Raw genomic sequence first — 22,860 nt, 5'->3', positions numbered from 1 at the left:
TACTTCTGAGACATGACTTTATACAGCCTGCTGCTGCAACAACTCTGGGTTAAGACCGGAGTCCTCTGGAGACCATGGCCTCTCACATCTGCACAGCTCTAAAGCAGCTGGATGTAACTCAAAAATAATTGCTTCCTCTACAACGTCCAGAAAAGCATGATGTGCATCCTATCTTCACGACTCCTCCCTGTGGGGATGGCAACTAAATCAATATTTTACAGCCATTTATCATCAGCTAACTTTGCAGCTTTTGTTATTACTTTACATACTGGCCTAACAAGCGTAAGATCACCAGTTTGATCCCAAGAGGAGACAAATCCCTTTGCCATTTTGTGAGGTAGAGCATTCTGTGTATATTAAAAAAAATGAAATAAAATCTACTAACAATCAAACATGCAGAGCTACCTGCTACGACATCCTCTTGTGAATAAGGGAGCAGCCAAAAGCAGCAGAGTGATTCACAACTCAGCAGCATTAACCTGGATACATGTTTTAAATGGTTTTATTACTATTGACAAATTGCTCATTGTGAATATTTTACAACAAACACCATGAATCCAAACTGACAGGAGTTACCAACCTTGACCAGGACAATGCTCTTTATAAGTTGATTTCAAGCAATGTTACAAAACAGTGTGGATCTAGATACTTGTGCACCTGGAGTTATGGAACACAAGACACATCTTGAAGAAATAAGCCATGGAAATGGAGGATCAGCCCCAACTGAATGACCGGAATATCTCAGGTCTATGCTTTTGCCAGTGGCAATGGTGCCAGGTAGTGATAATTCTGTAAAGCAATTATTTGTCAACGACCTTTTTCTAAAGAAATGCAGACAATGAATAAAAACTAACGCACAAGGACAAAAACGATGATGACATGTATGAACACTTGCTTCAACTATAAGGAAAATATTGTGGAGAGACTAGACCCAATCAAGTTGTGTAGAAAGGTGCGACCAATGTGGAAGTGATGCAATCACAAGCAATGTTCTTGTGCAGTAAGGTTAGACGGGCACATTTAATCCAACCCTGGGAAACTGCACAGTGGTTTTTTTGGAAACGGTACAACTAGCTCCCATGCTCCGTTTCCCATGAAAATGAAAAGTAATGTCAACACGGGACGAAGAGAAGAATGGAAACATTTTGCGTGTGATATCAGGGAAAACAAGACGCTTCGCAAACCACGTGGAGCAACTTAGCGGCAAAAAGATCCAACTTTTATTATTTCTATTTTAGTCAATTAACTGAACTTTAGATTTGGTTTGCTATTATTCCTGTTGTGATATTTAGTTGAGTAAAACAAAATCAAGATGTGTTGTCAATTAACAACCTTACCTGTTGGAACAGGTAAGAATATTTTGAATGTACTGTGCTCATTATGGTTGAAATTCCTGAATAAATAGAATCTCGCATTTAATATGTTACAATGTGTCTACATTCAAATTTTTCAGCCAAAGAAATAATGACTATAAACTTGTAATTAAAACAAAAAAACAAAAAAACAAACAAGCATGTAACAAAAGAGACTCTTCCTGTGCTATAGTTTGTATTGACTGACTAACAATGGTGAACACAACAGAAGGTGAGCACGCAAATTTAAAATCAGGTATGTCGTTGGTTTTTTTTGGGCGGGACTCAGAACTTTTTAGCTGCACCCTTCAGGTAAAGGAGCAATTGTGTTTTCAGAACACACGCAAAAAACAACAACTATTAACATAGCTTGTTACACAAAACATTTTTTTTTTGTAAATTAAAATCTGCACAATAAATTCCCTTCAGCTGTGAGTGAGTGTACGACTGGTACCGTGAGCAAAACGGTGGACCCAGTAGTAGCCAAAGTCCACTCCCAAGAAGGTGAACCACCAGGTCCAGGCAGAGTCCCAGGGCAGCTCCACCAAGCGGTAGTGGTTCCACACATGCATGTAAGCGCTCAGCTCACAGCCTCTCATCAGCAAGCTGTGGAGAGGAAAGGTCAAAGCTCAGTGTCGGCTCAAATGTGCTTATGCAAGTACAGCATTCAGTTTGTGATCATGTACAGCTGCGCTCCAAGGATCACGATAGTCATCTGTTCACCTTGTGTTCTACCTTGACAGAAATTTGTTTAATTTGTAAGTAATTTTGTACATCAGGTATTACAAAGCCTCCCCTGTTTGAGTTCCCATCATTCAGCCGTATTACTGCTCCCCATTTCAATCTACATTTTAAAATGATGCAGAACTAGAAAAGATTATGTTCAACTAACGTTATATTTACATTGAAGATGAACCACTATAAGAACCATTTTAGAAGAACCACCTTAAAACCAATTTCAGTAAGCTGAAGTTTGTTTGATTAATAGTTTTAATAGTTATATTCAGTTCTGTTGCACATCCTAAACCTGCCATACTGCATGCTTTTATCGCCTAATTTATCTGTTCCCTGCTGGCCTCCTCACATGAACTCACTTTTAACAGGTAATGGTTCTTTAATACAAGATCCAGAGTTACAGCACCTAAAAAAATAAACTAAAAAACCTAAACTAAAAAACAAACAAACAAACAAACAAACAAACAAACAAACAAAAAACCACATTGCTCAGCCATATAAAAAAAAAACAAAAAAAAAAACACGGTGTTTAAAATGAACAGAAGCCAAATTATGCCTTACTTGCACTATTGCTATGTGACCTGACCTGCCTAAACACTCACAGTGGGAGTCTGGAGACCATTCCAGCAGATAGGGAGGTGATTCCATCACTGATTGTGATCACTGGGGCCCCCGTCTTCAGAAAGCCCACCACCAGCTCCAGAGTCATCAGTCCCACAAAGAAAGGAGTTGCCTGCACAGACACAAAATCATGATTCAGCAGTGTTACAAACCATGAAAACACAACTGTTCCAAGTTCTCTGTTGCCATTACCCGTTGTGTTGAGCATTTGTTTTGGCAGATGAGCTAAAAGCTTGCAGGACTTTCATGTCTTGTGATCCATGATGTTTGTTTCACTGTATGAGCCTGGAGCAACGGGTATAAAACCACAACCAATTGGCAGATTGGTGAACAAAAACATTTATCCAAGCACGGCAGCAGTGGAGGTAGAAATTATCTCAGTGGATGAATTAAACATCAGTGCTAACCAACAGCAAGCTTTCATTTCAGTGATGTCAGGCAGAACCCAAGCAAAATAGAATGAGGAGCAAGATCTTATTTTAAGAAACCTAATTGTCTTCACGCTCACTGATAATATAAAGTCATACATGTTCAGAGAGAGCGCATTAAGTCTGTTAGGCTACGTAAGTAGATGGAGACCGCAGGTAAACAAGCTACGCATCTTATGTTACAGGAACACGTAAAGGGCTGATGTGCCCTTTTCCAGCTCCACAATTTCATCATGGACCTCTACTAAATCAACTTTGCATGATTCACATTTCAGTAGAATTCTTACTCACCTTATACTGTGCCTTTATGCAATTCTTAAGTTCCTCTTCTATTAGAAACAACCCACTTCATTATCACTTTAAGGCCATTCTCCCTAAACAGTCAAATTTCTTCTAACTGGCTGATCTACACATGGATTCATCCACCTTTGTATTCAATGCACATTCTGAGCCACAGTTTCATGAAACATGGAATTCTTTGAGCTGACATCAGGTAGGCACACTGGTAGGAAAAAAAGAGACAATGACAGCTGAGCGTTTCAGGCAAACTGACGTCTAAGGTTTTAGGTGTCGGGGGGGGCGGGGTCATCCTAGTCAGATACCCAAAGCACATCAACGTTTCTGCTTTTGATGTGTAGCAGCTCTACTCTGAACCCTTCCTGAATGACCAAGCTCCTCAGCCTATCTCTAAAGGAGAGCCCAGAAACTCATATTCACTACTTCTATCTATGATCTTATTCTTTCACTCAATACTCACAGTTCACAGTCATTGAGGAGGGCAGGCAAGTACACAAGTACACTGGCCAGTAAATTGCCAGCTTCACTTTCATTCTTAGCTCTCTTCGCCACAACAGATGGTACAGCAGCCATGTTACTACTGACGCTGCTCTCTACACCCTCTCCACTAAGTCAAGAAGGTCCCAATATATTTAAACTCCTTGACTTGGAGCAGAAGTTTGATCCTGAAATGGAGTGCACACTCCACCCTTCTCTGGCTGAGAAGCATTGCCTCGGGACTAATTGGGACTAAATTCATACTTGGGACTAATTGTTATCACACTGTTTCATACTCAGCTGCAAACCTTGTGAGTTGGAGGTCAATGGTTGAAGCAGCTAGAACCACCACATAATCTGCAAAAAGCACCAAACTGGAAACCCCCCAACACTTGGCTGTGCCTAGAAATTCATTCTTTAAGTCTCGGAAAACAAATATGGCATTTTTAGCATAACCTTAAATAATATTTTAAGAAGAGCCTCATCCGCTATGCAAGTTGGTTTTTAGTATTTTTTTTTCTTTCAGATGAATGTTTGATAATTTTATAATTTTAAAAAGCAGTTTAAAATGCTCATAAGTCAAATAAGTATAATCTTTTTCAATTGTAATGGACTGTACATAAACTTTTGGTGTTTTCGCAAGTTGGAAAACACTCATCTGGAAAGATGTCCACCAACTTTTACTCATTTTAAAGATACATAGTTAAAAACTGAAAGTTCACACTTAAAGAGAAACGAACAACAGCAGAAAGAGTTTCATGGGGTAAAATGCCTGTAAATGAATAAAACCTACTTTAAAAGAATAACTTCTTACATTGTAAGAACCAAATAGCAAACAGAAAAAGTTGCCATGAACACATGACAATAACTGCTTTTGACAAAACAAATGGTGAGCACCAAGCAAACAGTCAGTGACATGCCTTTATTTGTAACAGTCGTGGAAAGCCGTAATAACCTCTTGATGGGTTTGTCAAACATGGAACAAATTAGTGAGGAACGGGGTTAGCAAACGGGTCACAACAACGACTTTGGCAGCATGTGAGCCCTGCTGCTTAGCTTTAGCTCAAATGTGCTCATTGACCAAGTGACTGCAGTCATAAAGGGGACACACGGCCCCCACAAGAGCAGCAAGGAATGAAAGGCGTGACGAGACCACAGAGGAGCACATCTGCAGGTGAGGAGGGAGGAAGTGTGCGTATTCATGTGTGGATTAAAGTGAGAGTGTGTGTGCGTGTACAAATCCCCATGTGAATGATTCAACTTTAACATGCAGGTGTGTGATGCAAGTGTGTGTGTGAATGTGTGCGCACAAGCAGAGGCGAGAGCACCACCAGAGACCAGTGATCACACGCAACACTCCAACATCTGGCAGCAGACTGCAAAGCTGCAGCAAACAAATGGGCTCGCTGCGTAGGCAGACCTCCTCCAAACCCGCTGAGAGAGAGATTATCATTCTGGACGCTGGCCTAAAACCCCCACCCCCCGACATCACCCCCATCTCCAATCTAGCAGATAGTTTTACCGCTGCACCCCTGAGTTCTTGACAGCTTGCGGCAAGACTTTTCAGCAAGGCAAGCCGATTCTCAAACGGCGCATCAAAAAAAAAAAAAAGCTTCTCTTCATTATTTTGTCTTTTTAATACTTGCATCACCTTCTTTATTTTCAGTTCTTTATGATCTTGCATGCGGTCACACTGTTCGCAATTATATTTTGAACTAAAAATTGCACAAGCCTTTTTTTCTTTTAAACTTGAGTATACTTTGAGCTTGTGTGGACTGTTTGTTGTGGCGTTGTAATAATTGTATTTTATTTTCTTCTGAATTCAAACCTACATGGAAAATGACATTTGTGGACCAGATGTCCCCCCCCAAACAGCCATTTTAAAAGGTCACAGTTGAGTGATGTTGGCTAAAAACATGCAGACTGACAAAACACTTTTATCACTGCTGTCTGAGAAATTTTGTGTTTGCATTCAAATCACCAAACAGCTGAGAGAACTGGCAACAACCCAGCCCACAATTCCAAATAACTCCAAAAATCACAAGATTGCATTGTGATTTTCCCCCCTTTGACTAATTTGGCCTGTTGGGATCACAGAATGACAGTGGTGAAGAATAATTAACGACATGCTGTAAACAGTGCCGAGTCACTAAACTGCTCAGGCACGCCCAAGCAAAATATTAATCACCAGTAAGCCCTGCAGCAACAACAAATTTGCTTTATCACACTTGTTAGTGGATTTTTAGGACTCCTGCTGCGAGGGTAATTGTTCTCCTCCCCTGATTTGCTCATAAAAACTCATAACAAACATGTGTTGTTAAACCTGCACCAGCCATTTGTCACAATAAAAGAGTAATTGAGATGCTGTAAAGTGACAGAAGGAGAAAAGAAAGAACGTTGCTATAAATTTTTCATTAGGCAGAAGTAATTAGATTTATACAAGTTGAGCAGATTGGTTATGTCTCTGAAGGTTCTCAGTCATCCAGGTCATCGTAGTCAAAGGAGCTTGCACCATTTGACCTTAGAACTGAAGAAGCTTCTCGGATGAGAGGTGAAACGTCTTCAAGCAACCTAAAGAAGTCCAGACGCTTTTATTTGCAAGCTCCTTTGAAGCAGATTGGTTACTGTGTTGATACAAATGTAACTTTTCCATACTTAATGCAATATTCTCCATAGGTTGACATTTATTAAGTTAAACTTCAAATTTCACTTCATATTTACTCATGCACTTACTCCCCAGAGCTCTAAGTGCTCTGAATAAAAACTGTTCAGTTCAAAAGTCTCATTTAGAAAGAAGCAAAACAGACTGTTTGACCCTTTTTCTTCTGACGAATACTTCAACGGTTTTAAATATGCCGATTTTGAGTTGATTGACTCAACTCAAATCGATACTTTGCTGACCAGGTGAAAAGGCTCTGTCAACTGTATCTGATAAAGTGAGGGGACAATGGGGCGGGTTCAGCATAACCCTAAAACACCAGATGTATTAGTTGTGAACGAGAACGAGGCGACACCCACCTGCTGCACATACTGAGGGACATCCTCCACCTTCTCAAAAGATGATTCATTCGGTGTGAGCATGAAAAACATGGCTCGGGCTCCCCTCGACACCGAATCGTATTCCATGGTTTCAGATCTGACAGCGGATCACTCACAGCTGCTACACAGGTGAGTTTCTGTTACCTGTGCAGGTGCGAAGTTCTGCTAAACCACTTCAAGACGTCTGCTCACAGTCTAAGTGCCCTGCCCCTTTCACCTAAAGTAGGTCGCTTACGAAATAGAGAGCGTGCAAGCGGAAGAGTAAACTTCTCACATCGAGGAAACCGACTCTGCCCGGGTTTAAAGTGGCCGCAGGGTTCTGTTACTGCGACCAATTACCTTTAAATCCCCTTTATAGGACGAAAGTTTACCTTTGGTCAGGCTGATACATTAGTATCATTTGACGTCATTTTATCTCGCGAGAGTTTGTTTACGCAGCTTACTGTCTGCGTGTATTGGAGGGTGGAGAATGTTTTTTGTGAGCTGAAGTGAAGTTATCCAGCTGTTTAATCTTCACGCACTGTTGCTATTTGTCTGAATGTCAGGTAAAACTGTTCAAAGTATTCGACAGGGTTACAGCCAATATGAACTAGACAAGGGGCATATATGTATAGATTATATATAGTTTACAGTTTATATAGATTACAGAGGCATACTGAGAGATGCATCCAAGCACAGAAGTGAGTGAATAAGATCACCACACACTAGAACAGCTGACAGTTCCCTCAACACATTTCCATTTATTCTTGGTCATGCTTTAAAACTAGCTGCACAAGCTTATGAATGACTTCTTTTTTGGTTTTAAAGAGACACGAGGGGTACTTCCCAAAGTCTGACCTGCAATGGACAATCAGCTCAGTGTCCTCTTCAGTCAAGCTGGGTACATGATTGGTGCAGAAGTCCCAAACTACTGTGAACCGAATGATTAGACAGAGCTCAAACAGCAGTAACTTATTGGGTAGACCTGGACCCTTAAAGGTCATAAACTAAATGTGAGATCTTGTGTTTGCAGGAGACACGTTACTTAAACCATAGAGACACATACTGTGCATGTTGTAGGCCTGTCATTGATCATGTGAAGGACAAATTCACAGTAGCATTGTATTATTTGGGGTCTGTTTTCCCAAATGTATCACTATGTAAATACTGTGAGTATAAATGAAAACGAAAGTTTAATTTTTACAGTTTTATGCAGTCGTCATCGTGTACACAGATTTTTTTTGTTTGTTTATTTGTTTGTTTTTAATCATGTAGCTTATTTGAAAGTTAAAGAAAGACAACTTAAACTCATCTATTTGTTCAGTATCAGGTAACAAGGGAATATTAATTTTTTTATAAGCACCACACCTTGAATGTAGTTTAGGTTTAAATGCACTGATAAGATTGGGGCCGCTTTAGGGCAATTTGCTTTTTGTGCACCACTTTCTCTCAGATTGTTGGTTGCTAACTGATAACCCTATAATGTATCTACTATCAGTCAATCAATAGTATCATGTCCTGTCACTGATAGTCACTTCAACTCCTTACCTCAAAGTTTATAAAACATTAACTCGGTCACCGCCCGCTTAGCGTTGCTAGCAGTTATTTCGCTTGTAATCATCTAAAGTCCTTGATTGTCATTGACTTTTTAGGCCTTTTGATCCTTAAATGCAGGAGAAAAAAAAGTTTTTATAATCTTATTTTGTTTAAGCATTTTATGTCAGATTTGAAGTTTTATATACGCAGTTTTGAAATTAAAGTTACTTTTTTAATGCTACCTAAGAAAATGCCCAAGATGGCTACCAAGTAACAGGATTTGATTCTTGAAGGGTTTTGTTCCATTCAACTAAAATAAATTCTAAGGATTTAGCCTTACTTATTGTTTTACACTTGTTTTTGACCATGCAAATGTGTGCATTGCATCCTATATCATGATGTACAATTAGTGAGTGCCTTGCTAACTAAGCTTGATAGCCAACCAGAGCTATCCTTAGCTGATAATAAGACTCACTGCTGGATAACATATTTAACATTTTCTGTTCACCGGGCTATTAGCATATGTTATGCTGTCATACTTAGCATACGAATAAGTGTAATTGTGTATAGTCCTTATTTTAAGTTTTTTTTTTTGTGGTCACATGATCATTAACCACATGACATTAATTTGTGGACCATTTGTGACATACGGTTACAAAGAATATACATTCTTTGCCATGTTAAAGAAGACCACCTTGTGATTTCTTTGGTTCCAAGTTGCATGGAACACACTCACCAAATACTTACAAGGCAGTAGTGAAACTGTGAAAAGTGTGATACAAAGCAGAAACAAAGACCATTTGCCTTCAAAGTAAAAGCTGTGGCTTTTGAAACACGTTGACCACAGCTCTAAGGTACAACTTTTACTTTGACGTCAAATAGTCTCCATTTATAGTTTGTTTTGCACTTTTTCAAGCTTTACTGCCATTTTGCTAGTAGTTAGCAAGTGTTTGCAGACATGCCTGCATCTTCCATGCAAACTATGGGCAACCCCAATAATTTGTTGGCAACCAGTTTTGCCTAGTGACAGCAAACAACCACCAGGAACCACATGACAACCAGTCAGGGAATGCACATTTTCCCTCTGTAGCTGTGGTTGTGTCACATCTGCTATGGCAGACAACTCTTGAGCTGTATGCACATAACATCATGCAAAAACCTCTATAAATCGAGATCTGATTTATAGAGGTTTTGGCATGATGTTATGTGCATACATAAAGCCATATACAGGCAGATTGAAGTTGGGCAATTTTTATATTTATTCAAGAGTTTATACGTAAACTTTAGAGGCTTAAAGAAAATTTTACTTACTTGCTTTTGTTTTAATTACAGCAGCCAAGCTCCAGAGGTCAGGGGAAAGCTGGTTGTGGCAAGAACATATCTGTGACTTGTTTATCAGTTACATATATGGTCTGTTACATCGAGGACGATACTGTTCCCAGCTTAAAATTTAAGACATTGTGGAAACGGTGAGTGTTTCATATTTGTAAATACTTTCTAAAGAATAATGCATGGTAATAAAGTGGCAGGGAAAACGGAAAAAGAAATCACGCTCATGCTGTGGGTTTGGGGGAGCGAAAAAAAATGCAGTGGTGCCTCTTAAACAAATTAGCATGCACAATCACAACGCGCTGAAAGATGAGATCAAGACATGAAATTATTTTCAACTGGATGTTGTAACAGAATCCGATCCTTTGCAGGCTGGAGCCCCTACCCTGCCCCCAGGCAAAGGTGATTTTAGTTTGCTCCCACATCACCGGCTTTCTACACACTCTGCAATTTTTAATTGGTTTCGGCTTCACTTTGTGGAACATACATTCATCACCTTGGATTCATAAGTGTGGATGGCTGCATAAATGGGGGGAAAAAGTTGTACATAAGAAATTCCATTTACCACTGGTTAAATTTTTATTCAATTTGCAACAGACCCTGAAAAGGGGGTTTCAGATTTGTTTGCAAAACATCATCTCCAGGCAGAAAAGTGTCAGCTTAAGAACCATCAGTGTTTATTACTGCACGAGCTGAATAGTCTGGGTATAGAATCGTTGTTAAGGTAAAACAATACTGATATTTATTTACAAATCATTTATATTAGCTAGGCAAATTTCATTTCCTGGCACTTGATTTGACCAATAACTCCATTACATTCTAATTTACAGTTTTTACAGTAGAAACCGATTGAGGAGCAGACTGTATGTTTAACAGTGCAAATCAAAGCCACAGCCTGCTTTTCTCAAGGCAAACATGGAATGTTTAAATGAATATGATTTCCAAATTTGTTTGTACTGTCCAGAAGAATTCTATAACCAATGATCTCACATTTCCAGATTCATAATATTTTTCTCTGTTTTGGCATTTATTGAGGACTTTCTAAACCAATGGCACCGTCTCCTTTTATGTGCTCAGTTCATCAAATTTACATTTTGCCTGCATGACAACTCCGTCTCTACTATACATCATTCCTCTGTACATTTGTACATGTTTTTTAGCATCGTTGTATGACGATGGCGAATCAGCAAACAGCAGTCCTTCTAAGGACGGTCCTGAGGCGGAGGCTCCGGGGGCACAGGGTTGCATGTGTGTGCATCATAAGTGGGCATGCTCAGAGCTCTGGTCGCTGTCATGACTGTCTTCATTGGCTAAGGAGTCCGTCGAATGGTGGAGCGCCGCAATGCCAGAGAACTCTGAAGGCAGCAGCGTCCCCTTTTTCACGTTCACCAGTTCTTTCTCTCGAGCTGCTGCCCCCTGCTGGCCACCCTTCACTCTTTTCCACTTCATCCTCCTGTTCTGGAACCACACCTTCACCTGCAGAGAGACAGAAAATATCAATGTTGTTGCACAACTCAACATAAATCACCAAAAAGTAATTAGGAAGCCTTAATGCTCTCGACAGCAACGTTCTGTTAAAGTTTGGCAGCTATTTCTGCACCAACAATTATGTATGGATGTTCGGTTACATCTGGCACTTGGTGTCTACCTGTTTTTCCCTGACTCAACAGCCCCGACCGTATTTACGTCTCTCAGACTGATGATTAAGCTGTTGCTTAAAACGGTTTACACGTCAAATAGAAGCAGTGGCTCCGTTAGTGTCGACACACGCGCTCGAAGGGAGGGGGAGGATGAGATGGGAAGCCGAGCTTGTCCCTGTCATGCAGGGTGGAAGCGGTTTATTTTTGGGGAGTGTCATTCCCAGGGGGGTGAGCAGTCACATGGTCAGGAAGTTAGTTGACAGCACAAACGTTTGTCTTAAATGTTAAGGGTGTACAATGGACTGAGCACCACCTGAGATTCTTCACAGGCTTTGGGGTCTTTGCTAAAAGCAGGAGAGGGACAAGGACTGAAGCTGAGCAGCATTTATTTAGTAATATTCTCAAGACATCAGAAAAAATTACTATTCAGACTCACCTGCAGTGTACCTGAACTGCTTAACATTACACTGAAAGTGACACTCACTTTATACAAAATACCAAAGACCCTGAACTCAGGTTTGGGTAGGTCAATCTACAGGTGTGAAACAAGCATATAGGGAGAACTTATAAGGCACTTGGTTTTCTGGAAATGGCCTCTCTGGAAACACTCTGGTGCACTAATGTAATACACGTACAAAAGAAGACAAGACGCACTGGTTCATGCAATTTAAATTTTCAAGTCAAATCTGGATAAAAATGATATTGATTAAAACCTTCAAAGTTTGATTAGGTTTATATCACATTTTTGTTTACAACATTTAATGACTGCAATTAGGTGTGTAGCTACAATCTACTCTCTTATCTACTCTCAATCTATAATAAACTCTCTGTTAAACCCAGTCAAGCATTGGCGTTGGAGCTTTACAGCTGCCATCTTTGAAAATATTTTTATTTTTGCAAGACATAAAACATCCATCAGATTTCCCCAAACAGCACACACAACATAAATCAAGAACTGATTGCTTTGCCAATATTTACCTCACTATCTCTACTTCCCAGACCAAACTGAGGTCACACACAACATATGCTGCATAAGCTGACAAAATTTCACACACATTTCCTGCTCTGTAAAGCCACGTAAAGATTAATTGCGATAGTCTTGGAGAAGGCTGAAAAAAAGTTGGACCTTTTCTTGAGTTTTTGCGACTTTGAAATGTGATGGAAAAGCAGAGCATGGTACATTTCACATTCATGTTACAATTTACATTTGCTTTCAGCCTGAGAAGCACATTACTCTGAAAGTCTACAGTCACCACATTTAGTGGGATTCAAAGATTTCACTACCTTTTCATATAAACTCAATATACACTGTAGCTGTCTACTTTGTTAGGTACACCAGCTCAACTGCTTGTTAACGCAAATGTTCATCAGCCAATCACATTGCAACAACTCAATATATTTAGACTTGTGGGCGTGGTCAAGCAGCTCTGTTGAAGTTAAATCCAACCATCAGAATGGCAAAGAAAGGTGATTTAAGTGACTCAGAATGTGGCATGGTTATTGTTGCCAGATGGGTTGGTCTGAGTATTTCAGAAACTTCTGATCTGCTGGAATTTTCCCACACTACCATCTCTAGGGTTTACAGAGAATGGTCAGAAAAAGAGGAGCTATCCAAAGAGCAGCAGTTCTCTTGGCAAAAATTGCTTTGTTGATGCCAGAGGTCAGAAGAGAATGGCCAGATAGTTTTGTGCTGATAGAAGAACAAGAAGAAGAGCCTCTCTGAATGCACTACAAGTCACCAAAGAACGGGAAACAAAATTGGAGAACAGGATTGGAAAAACATTGGCTGTTCTGATGAGTCTCAATTTCTGCTGCAACATTTGGATGGTTGGGTCAGAATTTGTCGTAAACAACATAAAAGATTGGCTCATCCTCCCTTGCATCAACAGTTCATGCTGGCGGTAGTGTTGTAATGGTGTGAGGGAAAACTTTCTTGGCACACTTGGAGTTCCGTCATACCAAGTGAGCATCGACTAAACACCACAACATGCCCGAGTATTGCTGCTGACCACGGCCATCCTTTTATGACCCCAGCGTACCCATCTTCGTGCCCCTAACATGCCATGTCACAGATCATCTCAAACTGGTTTCTTGAACATATCAGTGAGTTCACTGTACTCAAATGGCCTCCATAGTCACCAGAACTCAGTTCAAGAGAGCACTTTTTTGGATGTGAAGGAATGGGAGATTCCCATCATGCATGTGGAGCAGAAAAATCTGCAGCAACTGTGTAATGCTCTCATGTCAGTATGGACCACAATCTCTGCTTATTAAAGTGGTTGGTGAGTATATACCAAACAAATCTCTATTCAGTTTTGTTAAATGTACTTTTTTACAACTGTAGTTTTGCATATTCATAAAACTTGTAAAGTCTTTTATTTTAAAAAAGTACTTTTACACATTATTTGCATAACATGTTAAGAAACAAAGATATCAGTGTGTTTTTTTCTGCCCCACACCACACAGTTACAAAATCGCACAGTTAAACAGCATCACTGACCGTCTCATCCTATTAATAGCTAAACCTTTACACTGTCCTTTGAAGCACAAACCCTGGAAACCACATCAGATATCCACAAGAATCAAAGTCTAAACACATGACTGAAAAAAAGATCACAACACTACAGTACTAAATTAAACATTAACAGTCCCATGATCCTTTGCACTCGTGGAAATATTCCATTCTCAGAAAAGTCAAGTAGAAACTTTTTAACAACGTGTTCTATTATGCAAGTAATGCACACAGCCCAGTAAAAACTAGGTTAAATTTATTAAAACATAATTTTAAATGAGGACATTTACAGTGCACAGTAATAGACCCTTGGTGCTACACTGGCCTATTTGCAGTGTTGACCTGTCGCCCACTTAAAACATTCGGTGGCTTACAAAGCAAACAAAAAAAATTTGAGGCTCAACTGCTGAAATCCTATGACAAGCAAGAGGGTGAAAACCTTTTCCCAAACACTTTTCCCAAACCAATTGTTGTTAAATGAAGGGATGACGCAACAAGGGGAAACATGTCCCAGTTCCAGTTTCTTACTGTGTTTTTGGCATCAAATTAAAATGAAATTATATGTTAAAAATGTATGATTCTCAAATAGATTGACACACCTATTTATTGGCTTTTGTAATCTTAGCATTTAAATATATCTTTTAAATTATTTGCATTTAATTATGTATTTATTTACATTCTAAATGGGGGGACAGGGTCGTAAATCAAGACTTTTTCTTGATTTAATCTTAAATCAATTTAAGATTAATCTTTTCTTTTCCTCCCTAACAAATCACCTCTTAATCTATTATACATTTTAGTGCAACTTTTTTTACTTTCTTGTAGCTGACATATTTATATGTGAAAGCAGTAAGAGTAAGTGGAACTAAAATCATTAATGTGTTCCACTAAGCTCTGGAATTTAACCAACATGCACGCTATAAATGCATGCTATCAAATTGGTCTCTGAGCGTGGGCCGATTGATGTAAAATGCAGGCACATGAAATAAATAACAGGAGACAAATGGTTGAGGGAAGGAAAAAGTGTAGTGTCTGTTGTTCTGTGACACCCGTTTGGAAGCTTTAACTCGCACTAACTTGACCCCATGCCCGCAATATTATGCGGTGTGATACACACACACACACACACACACACACATATATATATATATATATATATATATATATATATATATATATATAAATTTGTGGGTCTAATGTGGTGATTTGCTTCTAAGAGCATCTCATAAAACGTCTGTTTTTTACATTCAAACTACACCTTATCACAACGCAAAATATTGCTGGCATGGGGTCAACTAAGTGTGAGTTAAAGCTTCCAAACGGGTGTCACAGAACAACAGACACTACACTTTTTCCTTCCCTCAACCATTTGTCTCCTGTTATTTATTTCATGTGCCTGCATTTTACAGCAATCGGCCCACGCTCAGAGACCAATTTGTATTTGCAGGGGCAGTGGGAGAGAGGAAGTGACTTGCTAGACAGCACTTCCTTAAACCCGTCTCCCTGTCTTGACTGTGGATGGCCTGAAAGAATAGTCAGGAACATCTGGAATATGATAGTCCCTTCATACAGCCACATCTGGAGTACAATAGCCCTCACACTGAAGTTACAAAAACACAGTAGCAAGCTGAAAAGCCTCCTCGTCGTCCCGAGGCCGCCTTTGTTTTCACAACATGGCATTAATGTGCTAATGGGGGGTGGGGGGGGGTTTCAATAATGTCTAAACCCAGGGGAAAACAAACAGTGGTGGGTAGGAACATACTTGTCTTTCAGTGAGGTCGAGGTTGACAGCAATCTCGTAGCGCCTTAGTCTGGTTAGGTAGTTGTGGTGGGCGAACTCTGCCTCCAGCTCTCGGATTTGCTCCTTGGTGAATGCCGTCCTCTCCTTCCTGGGCTTGCTGCTCACGTCTGACTTGTAATTCCCATCCTGGGACTCTGAAACCAAACACCACACAGGTTTGTGTTGCACTCAGAGCAGATTTATATGCAGCAAAAATAAAAATAAGGCAAATGTTACGTGGCAGGTGCAAATCAGCAGGGGGAGAAAAGGGGCAAAGTAAGAGAAACAGTGAGAGCTGTCAGTCACACTTTATTGTTCAGACATTGTTTATGAATACTTTAAGTGGCTGGAAGGACTCGTGGGCGGCAACACGTGTGTCTGTGCGACGGCAGCTGTGCTATTACAATAGGCTGGCTCTTTTACTGTCAACATGGATGTAATTTGGCTTGAAGAAGTCTGCTGCTCCAGCTTTAAATTTTATATCAGGAAAGGAAAAAGTGTCTGAAGTGCTGCTATTTGCATTTATTTTGATCCTATTATTTTTCAACTGTGTGTCTTTTGATTGCCATTAAGTTTGCAGTTTTCAGAAAGCAAATATACTGCAGTCATAAGATCAGATGTTAGATATGTAAAATCCAGGAAGCTGCAAATGAACGTCTTCAAAAATGCATATATCAGTAATACAAATATGGGCAAAGTGGGAACTTGGAACAAATTATGCACTTCCTTAAAAAAATATAAATTCCTAGCTTGTGACATCTCCACTTTAATTCATCATGCCAGAAAAATACTTTTTGTTTTGGTATTTCCACAAACTTTCCGAAGAAAACACATACGGCTCATTTGCCCTCCAAAATTTTCCTATTGTGAGCAGTCTTTGTGGTTTCTCTGTTGGACACGCTTCAGTTGCACATTGCAGTTGAAGGCAGCAGCGATTGCATGCTAATTCATCTGCGGTCCTGTTCTGTCGTGTGTGTTAATCCAGCAGGTCTACGTCAAGCCAAACTGTAAATAGGCGTGCAGCTCAGAGCCAGACTCACAAACGGTGCAAAGTGTGAAGCCACATAAGAGAGGAAACTTCAACTTTAACTCAGATTTGTCCCATCGGGGACCCCTGCTGGTTCTGTTTTCCTGTCATAAAGAGAATCTTCCTTCTAATTAAGTGTATATTTTCTCAAGCAAAATAACTCCCTTGAGTCTGAAGAGAAGATGAGAGGTAAACTGAAACTGCCCTACAAAAGTTATATTTGTATGGTAGTCACACAGTTTTAGAGCCAAGGACAAACAAAACATATATAAGACTGCAAGAATTCCCTCACGGGTTTTATGAAATGAAACCGATCATTGCTTGACCCGCAACTTGTGTCCAGCTCCCCCTTGACCTTGCCTTTCCCTCTCTGTAATTTCAGTCCTTTTGCTACAGTGTGTGTCTTATTGAAGCAGGCCTTTCAGATGTGTTCATCCACTCTCTCTGGTAAACACATTGTGTAAAGAGAAATAAAAGTATAACAGAGCCAGCTGCTCCAGACCAATAGGCCTGGAGCTGAAACAAGCGGCGAGCTTTTATGACCCAGCCACTACACCACAGCAATTAGGTTCTCCCTGTAACTTTCATCTCTCCACAAAAAAGCAGGAATAATATGAGAAAAATACATGCACCCAGACAGGGCACATCGTTGAGGGTTCCCAAATGAACTTAGCGCATTACAGGAGTGACGCTTTTAAAAAATAATGTAAGATTGGATGGATAAAATAATGATCGGGTTATTTTTCTTATGCTGGGAACATAAGCACTGGTTGTTTTCCCTTTACTGAAAAATGTATTTATTTTTTTAAATTTTATTTTTATGCACAAAAAAGGATTCAAACACATCAACGATGCCGCAATGTTTTTCTTAAACTGCTTTAAAAGAAATTTTGAATGCCAGCAAAACGCCTTCGGCACTTCACTCGTCTGTTTTACAACTCTGCCTCAACAAAATAAGACTTGAAGCACCTTTTATTGTTCCCCACAGAAAATCTAGTAACTTTTAAAGGACGACCACTCCCTTGACAGTACTGTGCAAATGTGACTGAGAAACTCAGCAAAGGCCCTCTGCCGTCACTGCAGCTGAAAGTCTGCTGCAGGTTCCCCAGAAACCAGACACACGGACTCATCTCATTAGCTGACCCTCCGTCCTTCCTTAAGGAAACATTCACAGTTGGGTATTAAAGACAGAAAGCCGAGAAGCTTCATATTTGAGCAAAAAAGGGGGTAAACTCTAGCATGGAAGTGAGCTCTCGGGTTTTGTTATTATTTCTGTATCTAAATTCAGGTTTTGCTCAAGTTTCTCGTCCAGATGGTGAAACCTAATCAGAGCTCTATCTCATGCAACAGGCAGCGCTCTGATATTTAGACAGCTGAATGAGTCAGCAGCCTAGTTAGCCCCAATAATCAGCATGATTGGTGTTAGCATTGGGAGAATGCACTGCACATGTAATGAGTAGTGACTATTGTTGCAGAGGAAGTGGGATCTGGAGGCAAGGGCTTAGTTTTCCAGTGATTTGACAAAAGAGGAAAGGGAGTAGGAGGTAGAGTAATGAATTAATGGGTTAAATGTACTATTTCAACATTTTGCATGTGGACAACTGGACATTTAGTGCAAAGGAAAATAAAACATTGAAATCTTTGTCTTTTTATGTTGTAAAATGGCAAATATTTCAGTTCACTTATGGAGTTTCTAATAATCACCGCAGAATTTGGATTGAAAACTAAATTAGTGCCAGTGGTGTTTTGTTTTGTATTATTATTTAAAGTCAGTCTGAAGTTAATCCTGTTATATTTCCCCAACTTTTGGTATATAAACTTGTTGTCAGCTACAGCAACACCCAACCAGTCAGAGGGAGAAAAAACACACTCTCCAAGTATCCTGTGGAGATGTGGGAATATCACCGGTCAACTGCGGATGATGCACTGTGAGTACAGAGACCTTATCCAAAGGGTGCAGGATTAGCAATGACAGGCTGCAATCCTCAAATGGAAACAAACTGGCAAGCAGACTTTCTGTGAGAAACTCTCACTGATATCACTTTGCTAGTGAGATTTCTTGCGACCCGACCCCGGCCATTTGTCATTGTGTGATTGATTATTGTGGTGCCTGCAGGTTGCAAAGGTTTTGCAGGTCATCAGCTGGTTTAGCATCAATTTAAAAATTGTATTAAAAAGGTGTTTATTTATTAATGATTTGTGAGAAGTGTGCTTTTTATAATTATCTGTGGTTTTGAATTTTTAAATACATTTGTATGAATGAGGCCCGATTTAAGAACAATAAAATGATTATACATGCATAGTTCAAGGGTGATTTTTGGGAGAATCACAAATGTAAAATTTAACAAAAAGGTGTTGTTAAAGCTCACTGCCCTCGGGACCTTTACTGTACTGAACATACAACTGCCTGTAGATAAAAATAAAGGAAACTTGTAATGGTCTTTTAAATTTTATAGGAATTAAGTGGTGGTTTTTTTTTGTTGTGATAATAAGATAATTTAAAATCAATGAAAAAAGATCAAATATTAATATGATTAGCTACATTCATTTTGTAACAGTAGGAAGTTCCCTATCTAAACTTGGCCTTTGTTAAACATGACACTCAAATATTTTCACTTTCATTTTACTTCAGTAAACCTGCGATTTCTTTTAACTGCAGTTTTTAGTAAATGAAAACAATTTGCGTCCGCCCAGTTGTTTAGTGTGCCATGAGGCACCGGTGTAGTCTTTTACAATCCATGACATTAATTCTTTACTGCCCTCTTTATTCTCAGCTCTCTAAAAAGTGTCGCAACAAACCAGATGTGATTTTTAAACAAAACATGCCAGTAGTCAGATGTGCCCGCACACTTATGATGTGGCCTTTGCTCCACGCTTCAGTCCGCCTGTCGCCTCCTGCCTTGCTGCGTGTCAGCCGGCACCTACAAACTGCTTTCCAGACGTTTTTTTGTTTTTGTATCAGAGCTGCAGAATTCCCAACAGTCGTGCTGTTGAATGATTTAGAGTGATGTGTACAGATGTTTCTGTTATTCTTGAGCTCTGTGTGGAATTTCTTAAACGCTGATATTTATGTTAAAATGTTTATCCAAGTAAAATAATGAACAAAGAGATTTTAGAAATGCCTCCAATGTATTTTACATGAAGTCTCGGGTTGTGCAATGTGTCAGCTTTAAAAAACACACGAATGAAATCTCTGCCTTTAGAACTGCTTCACTTCTCGCTTCAGAAAATCCCAGCTTCTCTTACCTGAACTGTCACTTTTCCTCTTGCCGTTTCTCTTCTCGGCCTCAGCAGGTGACAAAGTCTGTCTGCCAAAGTCTGCAGGCACACAAGAGGCCCCTGTAGGGGTGCTGCCACTGCCTAGACTGGGGGTGCTGGCGCACATACTGGGCCCACCGGGGTGGCCCAGGTCTGAAGGCGTGGGCCCATTGTCGTGGGATGAGTGGGAGTGTGGGTGGCAAAGACTGTGGCGAGTACTGCTGCCAGGTGACGGCATCTGCGGGATATGCCAAGATGTATGGTGCTGAGGTGGGTGGTGATGCTGCTGGGAGGGCAGGTGGCCGCGGTGAGGGTGGTGGTGGTGCTGCCCAGGAAACAGGCTGTCGTCACCCGGGTAGCTGGAGATGATACAGGGCGAGGGTGAGGAGGTAGAGGAGGAGGACGACGAAGAGGCCAGGTCAGGGTAGGAGACGTGGTCCGAGCGTCCGTGAAGCGCCAGGGGAGACTGGGTGAAGGCGGGATGTAGGGCCTGCGCCGGGGCGTGGGGGCTCCGCAGGCAGCCGAACAGTGTGTGATCCATTGTGTGCAAACACACACACGGCCCTCCAGGAAAAGGGAGAAGGGCAAGCGTAAGAGGCAATGTTACTAAATCAACCAAAAACAGAAAGATCACAAGCGCATATCCAAGATGCTTCCCTTTCTCCCTTGACTATCCCAAAACTTTTCTCTTCAGTTACAAAAAAATAGTCAGAGCAGCAAGTAAAATGTGTTTTGAAATGGGTGTCCTGTGGTAATCCAGAGCATGCGGCCAGTTGCCCGGCTGTACAGGATAAACAGTTAGCCCAGGACAAGTTGCAGCTGAGCCTCTCAGATGTCAGGAGGAACACGGGACTGGAGCTCTAGGCTGGGAGCAGAAGGAGGTTCCTAGGAACTGCAGAACGAGGGGAGCCAGCGCAGGGGATGTTATAAATAGGGTGTAACGTGAGAGGGAGGCTGGGTCATAGACTGCATACGCGCTACTGACCACATACATATGATCACCCTCCAAAAAGCACAGCATAATAAATCTGTACTATTAAAATGGCTGAGCCTCAGGAAAGAAGGCAATTTATTTTGGACTTGGATCTGACCTCGGGTGGCCATCTTTTTTTCCTACAAGAAAACAGCCTTAATGGTTCATGGGTGGGGCTGGGGGAGGGAGAGGGAGGTCGTATGAGGGGAAGGGAGAGAGTGTGAAGAGAGATCGAAGGAGAGGTGTCAGGGGTTAACTCAGCGTGTCACCCCATCTTTGTCAAAAGTTGGTGGTAGCGGGCAGGATGCTTGTAGCATCCATTAAAGGTCACTTTAAACCATCACTATCACGATCATGTGATGTTAAGAGAGCTATTTTGTCACTGCGACGCAGACTTGCAACTTATTGGCAACAAATATGAAAAGTTTGGTTCCAAAATAAGTGTTTGAGTGAAAGGAAGGCTAACGTTTTGCCCATGCTAGACTTAGAATGACCACGGTTCCTTTTTAATGTAGTGTAACCAATCATTTTGTGAATGTGACTTTTTTTTGGAAATGGTGTTTATCTCATTTTGAAATGAAACACATCATTAAACCGATATGGATACATTTCGACTTTTGATACGAGGTCATGAAGGTCACGAATCTGCTTCCTGAAATAACAAACTTTATTCCACAATTTTTTTATCACCAATAATTGCCGTGGCAAATGTGGAAATGCTATTGTATACAATTTTAGATGCCAACACATTGTTTTTGTATAAACTATGCTTGTAACAAATTCTCTCTCTATATATATATATATACATTTATTTTTATTTATATATATATACATACATTTATTTTTATTTATATATATATATATACATACATACACATATATATATATATATATATATATATATATATATATATATATATATATATATATATATATATATATATATATATATATATATATATATATATATATGTATATATATATATATATATATATATATGTGTGTGTGTATGTATAATATTAGTATGTGGAGAGTATTCGAGTGTAGAAAAGGAAATGAACAGAAGGAAAGTTGTTCATAAATTCTTTGCTCCTAACATTAGTGTCTCTCTTTAAATTTGTTTGGCTATAAAAGAAAAGTCATTCTTTGTGAGAAGTAGGGGAAAAATAGCAGCTGGAAAACAGCTGTGAATGTGTCACTGGTTTCTTTTATTTTCTCTAATTATTCATATCCAGAGCTCAACTAAAGCTCAAATAAAATCAAATAAAATTCATTTATTTTTCTCCTGTCAACCTCATTTAAGACAGAAAGTCTTGGAAGAAAAAGATGAGACATAATAATGATTTGTAGCTGTATGGTATTGACCTAATGGGGGAATTATAAAAATGGTTCTATGCAATTAAATTTTCTTAGTCATGTAATTTAAAATGTAACATCTATTATGTAATGTAATCATATAATAGAATTAAATTGTAACTTAAGGGTTTTACATTTTCGGTGAAATACAGGTGAATAATCATCTGATAGATATCTCCTTTCCTTCCTACTTCTGTTTTCTAAAACTCAAAAGCACACTTGCACACTGCCCGCAGTATAAATGAAAAGAATACACAGTATAAATTAAATCAATATAATCTATAAAACAAAATTAAAAGTCAAAGCTGCTTCAGAGCTTTCATGGCTCGGCCAGGTTTTAGAGGGAGACGGTCATGATGACTCCACGCTCTGGGGATCCAGTCAGGCTGTGCCATGGGGCTCTGTGAGCCGCCTGAGAAAGGAAATTAATTCCTCTTTGAGGGAAAATTACTTTAACAGATAGCATGGCGGAGGCAGGCTGTAACTTTGCCGCTGTCGCTCCCCCCCAGTCCCTCCAAAG

General features: G+C 39.9%; 2 protein-coding genes across 2 annotated transcripts in view; both read right to left on the bottom strand.

The window, feature by feature from the left end:
- Positions 1–7,354, bottom strand: part of agmo (alkylglycerol monooxygenase) — a 47,624-nt gene extending 40,270 nt beyond the window's left edge. Inside the window, exons 1-3 of the mRNA XM_086312275.1 lie at positions 6,929–7,354; positions 2,690–2,820; positions 1,807–1,958 (exon numbers count right to left, since the gene is read on the bottom strand). Coding sequence (XP_086168401.1) covers positions 1,807–1,958; positions 2,690–2,820; positions 6,929–7,036 — 391 coding nt within the window. The 5' untranslated portion in view covers positions 7,037–7,354. The remainder of the gene's footprint in view (positions 1–1,806; positions 1,959–2,689; positions 2,821–6,928) is intronic.
- Positions 7,355–10,362: 3,008 nt separating this feature from the next.
- Positions 10,363–20,893, bottom strand: meox2a (mesenchyme homeobox 2a). Its single transcript, XM_086312274.1, has 3 exons — positions 19,999–20,893; positions 15,708–15,880; positions 10,363–11,269 (listed from the first exon to the last, which is right to left on the bottom strand). Exons 1-3 carry the CDS (start codon positions 20,549–20,551, stop codon positions 11,051–11,053), a joined length of 945 nt encoding a protein of 314 aa, XP_086168400.1. The 5' UTR covers positions 20,552–20,893; the 3' UTR covers positions 10,363–11,050.
- Positions 20,894–22,860: the final 1,967 nt, after the last annotated feature.

This window comes from Aulonocara sp. 'chitande type north' Nkhata Bay, linkage group LG11 (genome assembly GCF_057382095.1).
Source record: "Aulonocara sp. 'chitande type north' Nkhata Bay isolate Kocher_YH1m ecotype deep benthic linkage group LG11, A_spYH_male_GT1.1, whole genome shotgun sequence".
Taxonomy (NCBI): domain Eukaryota; kingdom Metazoa; phylum Chordata; class Actinopteri; order Cichliformes; family Cichlidae; genus Aulonocara; species Aulonocara sp. 'chitande type north' Nkhata Bay.
Note: the sequence above shows the minus strand (reverse complement) of the source record. Positions and strands in the feature narration are given on the sequence as shown.

Coding starts and splice junctions, on each gene's coding strand:
- meox2a (XM_086312274.1), bottom strand. CDS start 20,551: ATGGATCACACACTGTTCGGCTGCCTGCGGAGCCCCCACGCCCCGGCG. Junction 15,881..19,998: donor GAGGAAAAGTGACAGTTCAG/GTAAGAGAAGCT, acceptor GTTTGGTTTCAG/AGTCCCAGGATGGGAATTAC. Junction 11,270..15,707: donor TCGACCTCACTGAAAGACAA/GTATGTTCCTAC, acceptor GTCTCTCTGCAG/GTGAAGGTGTGGTTCCAGAA.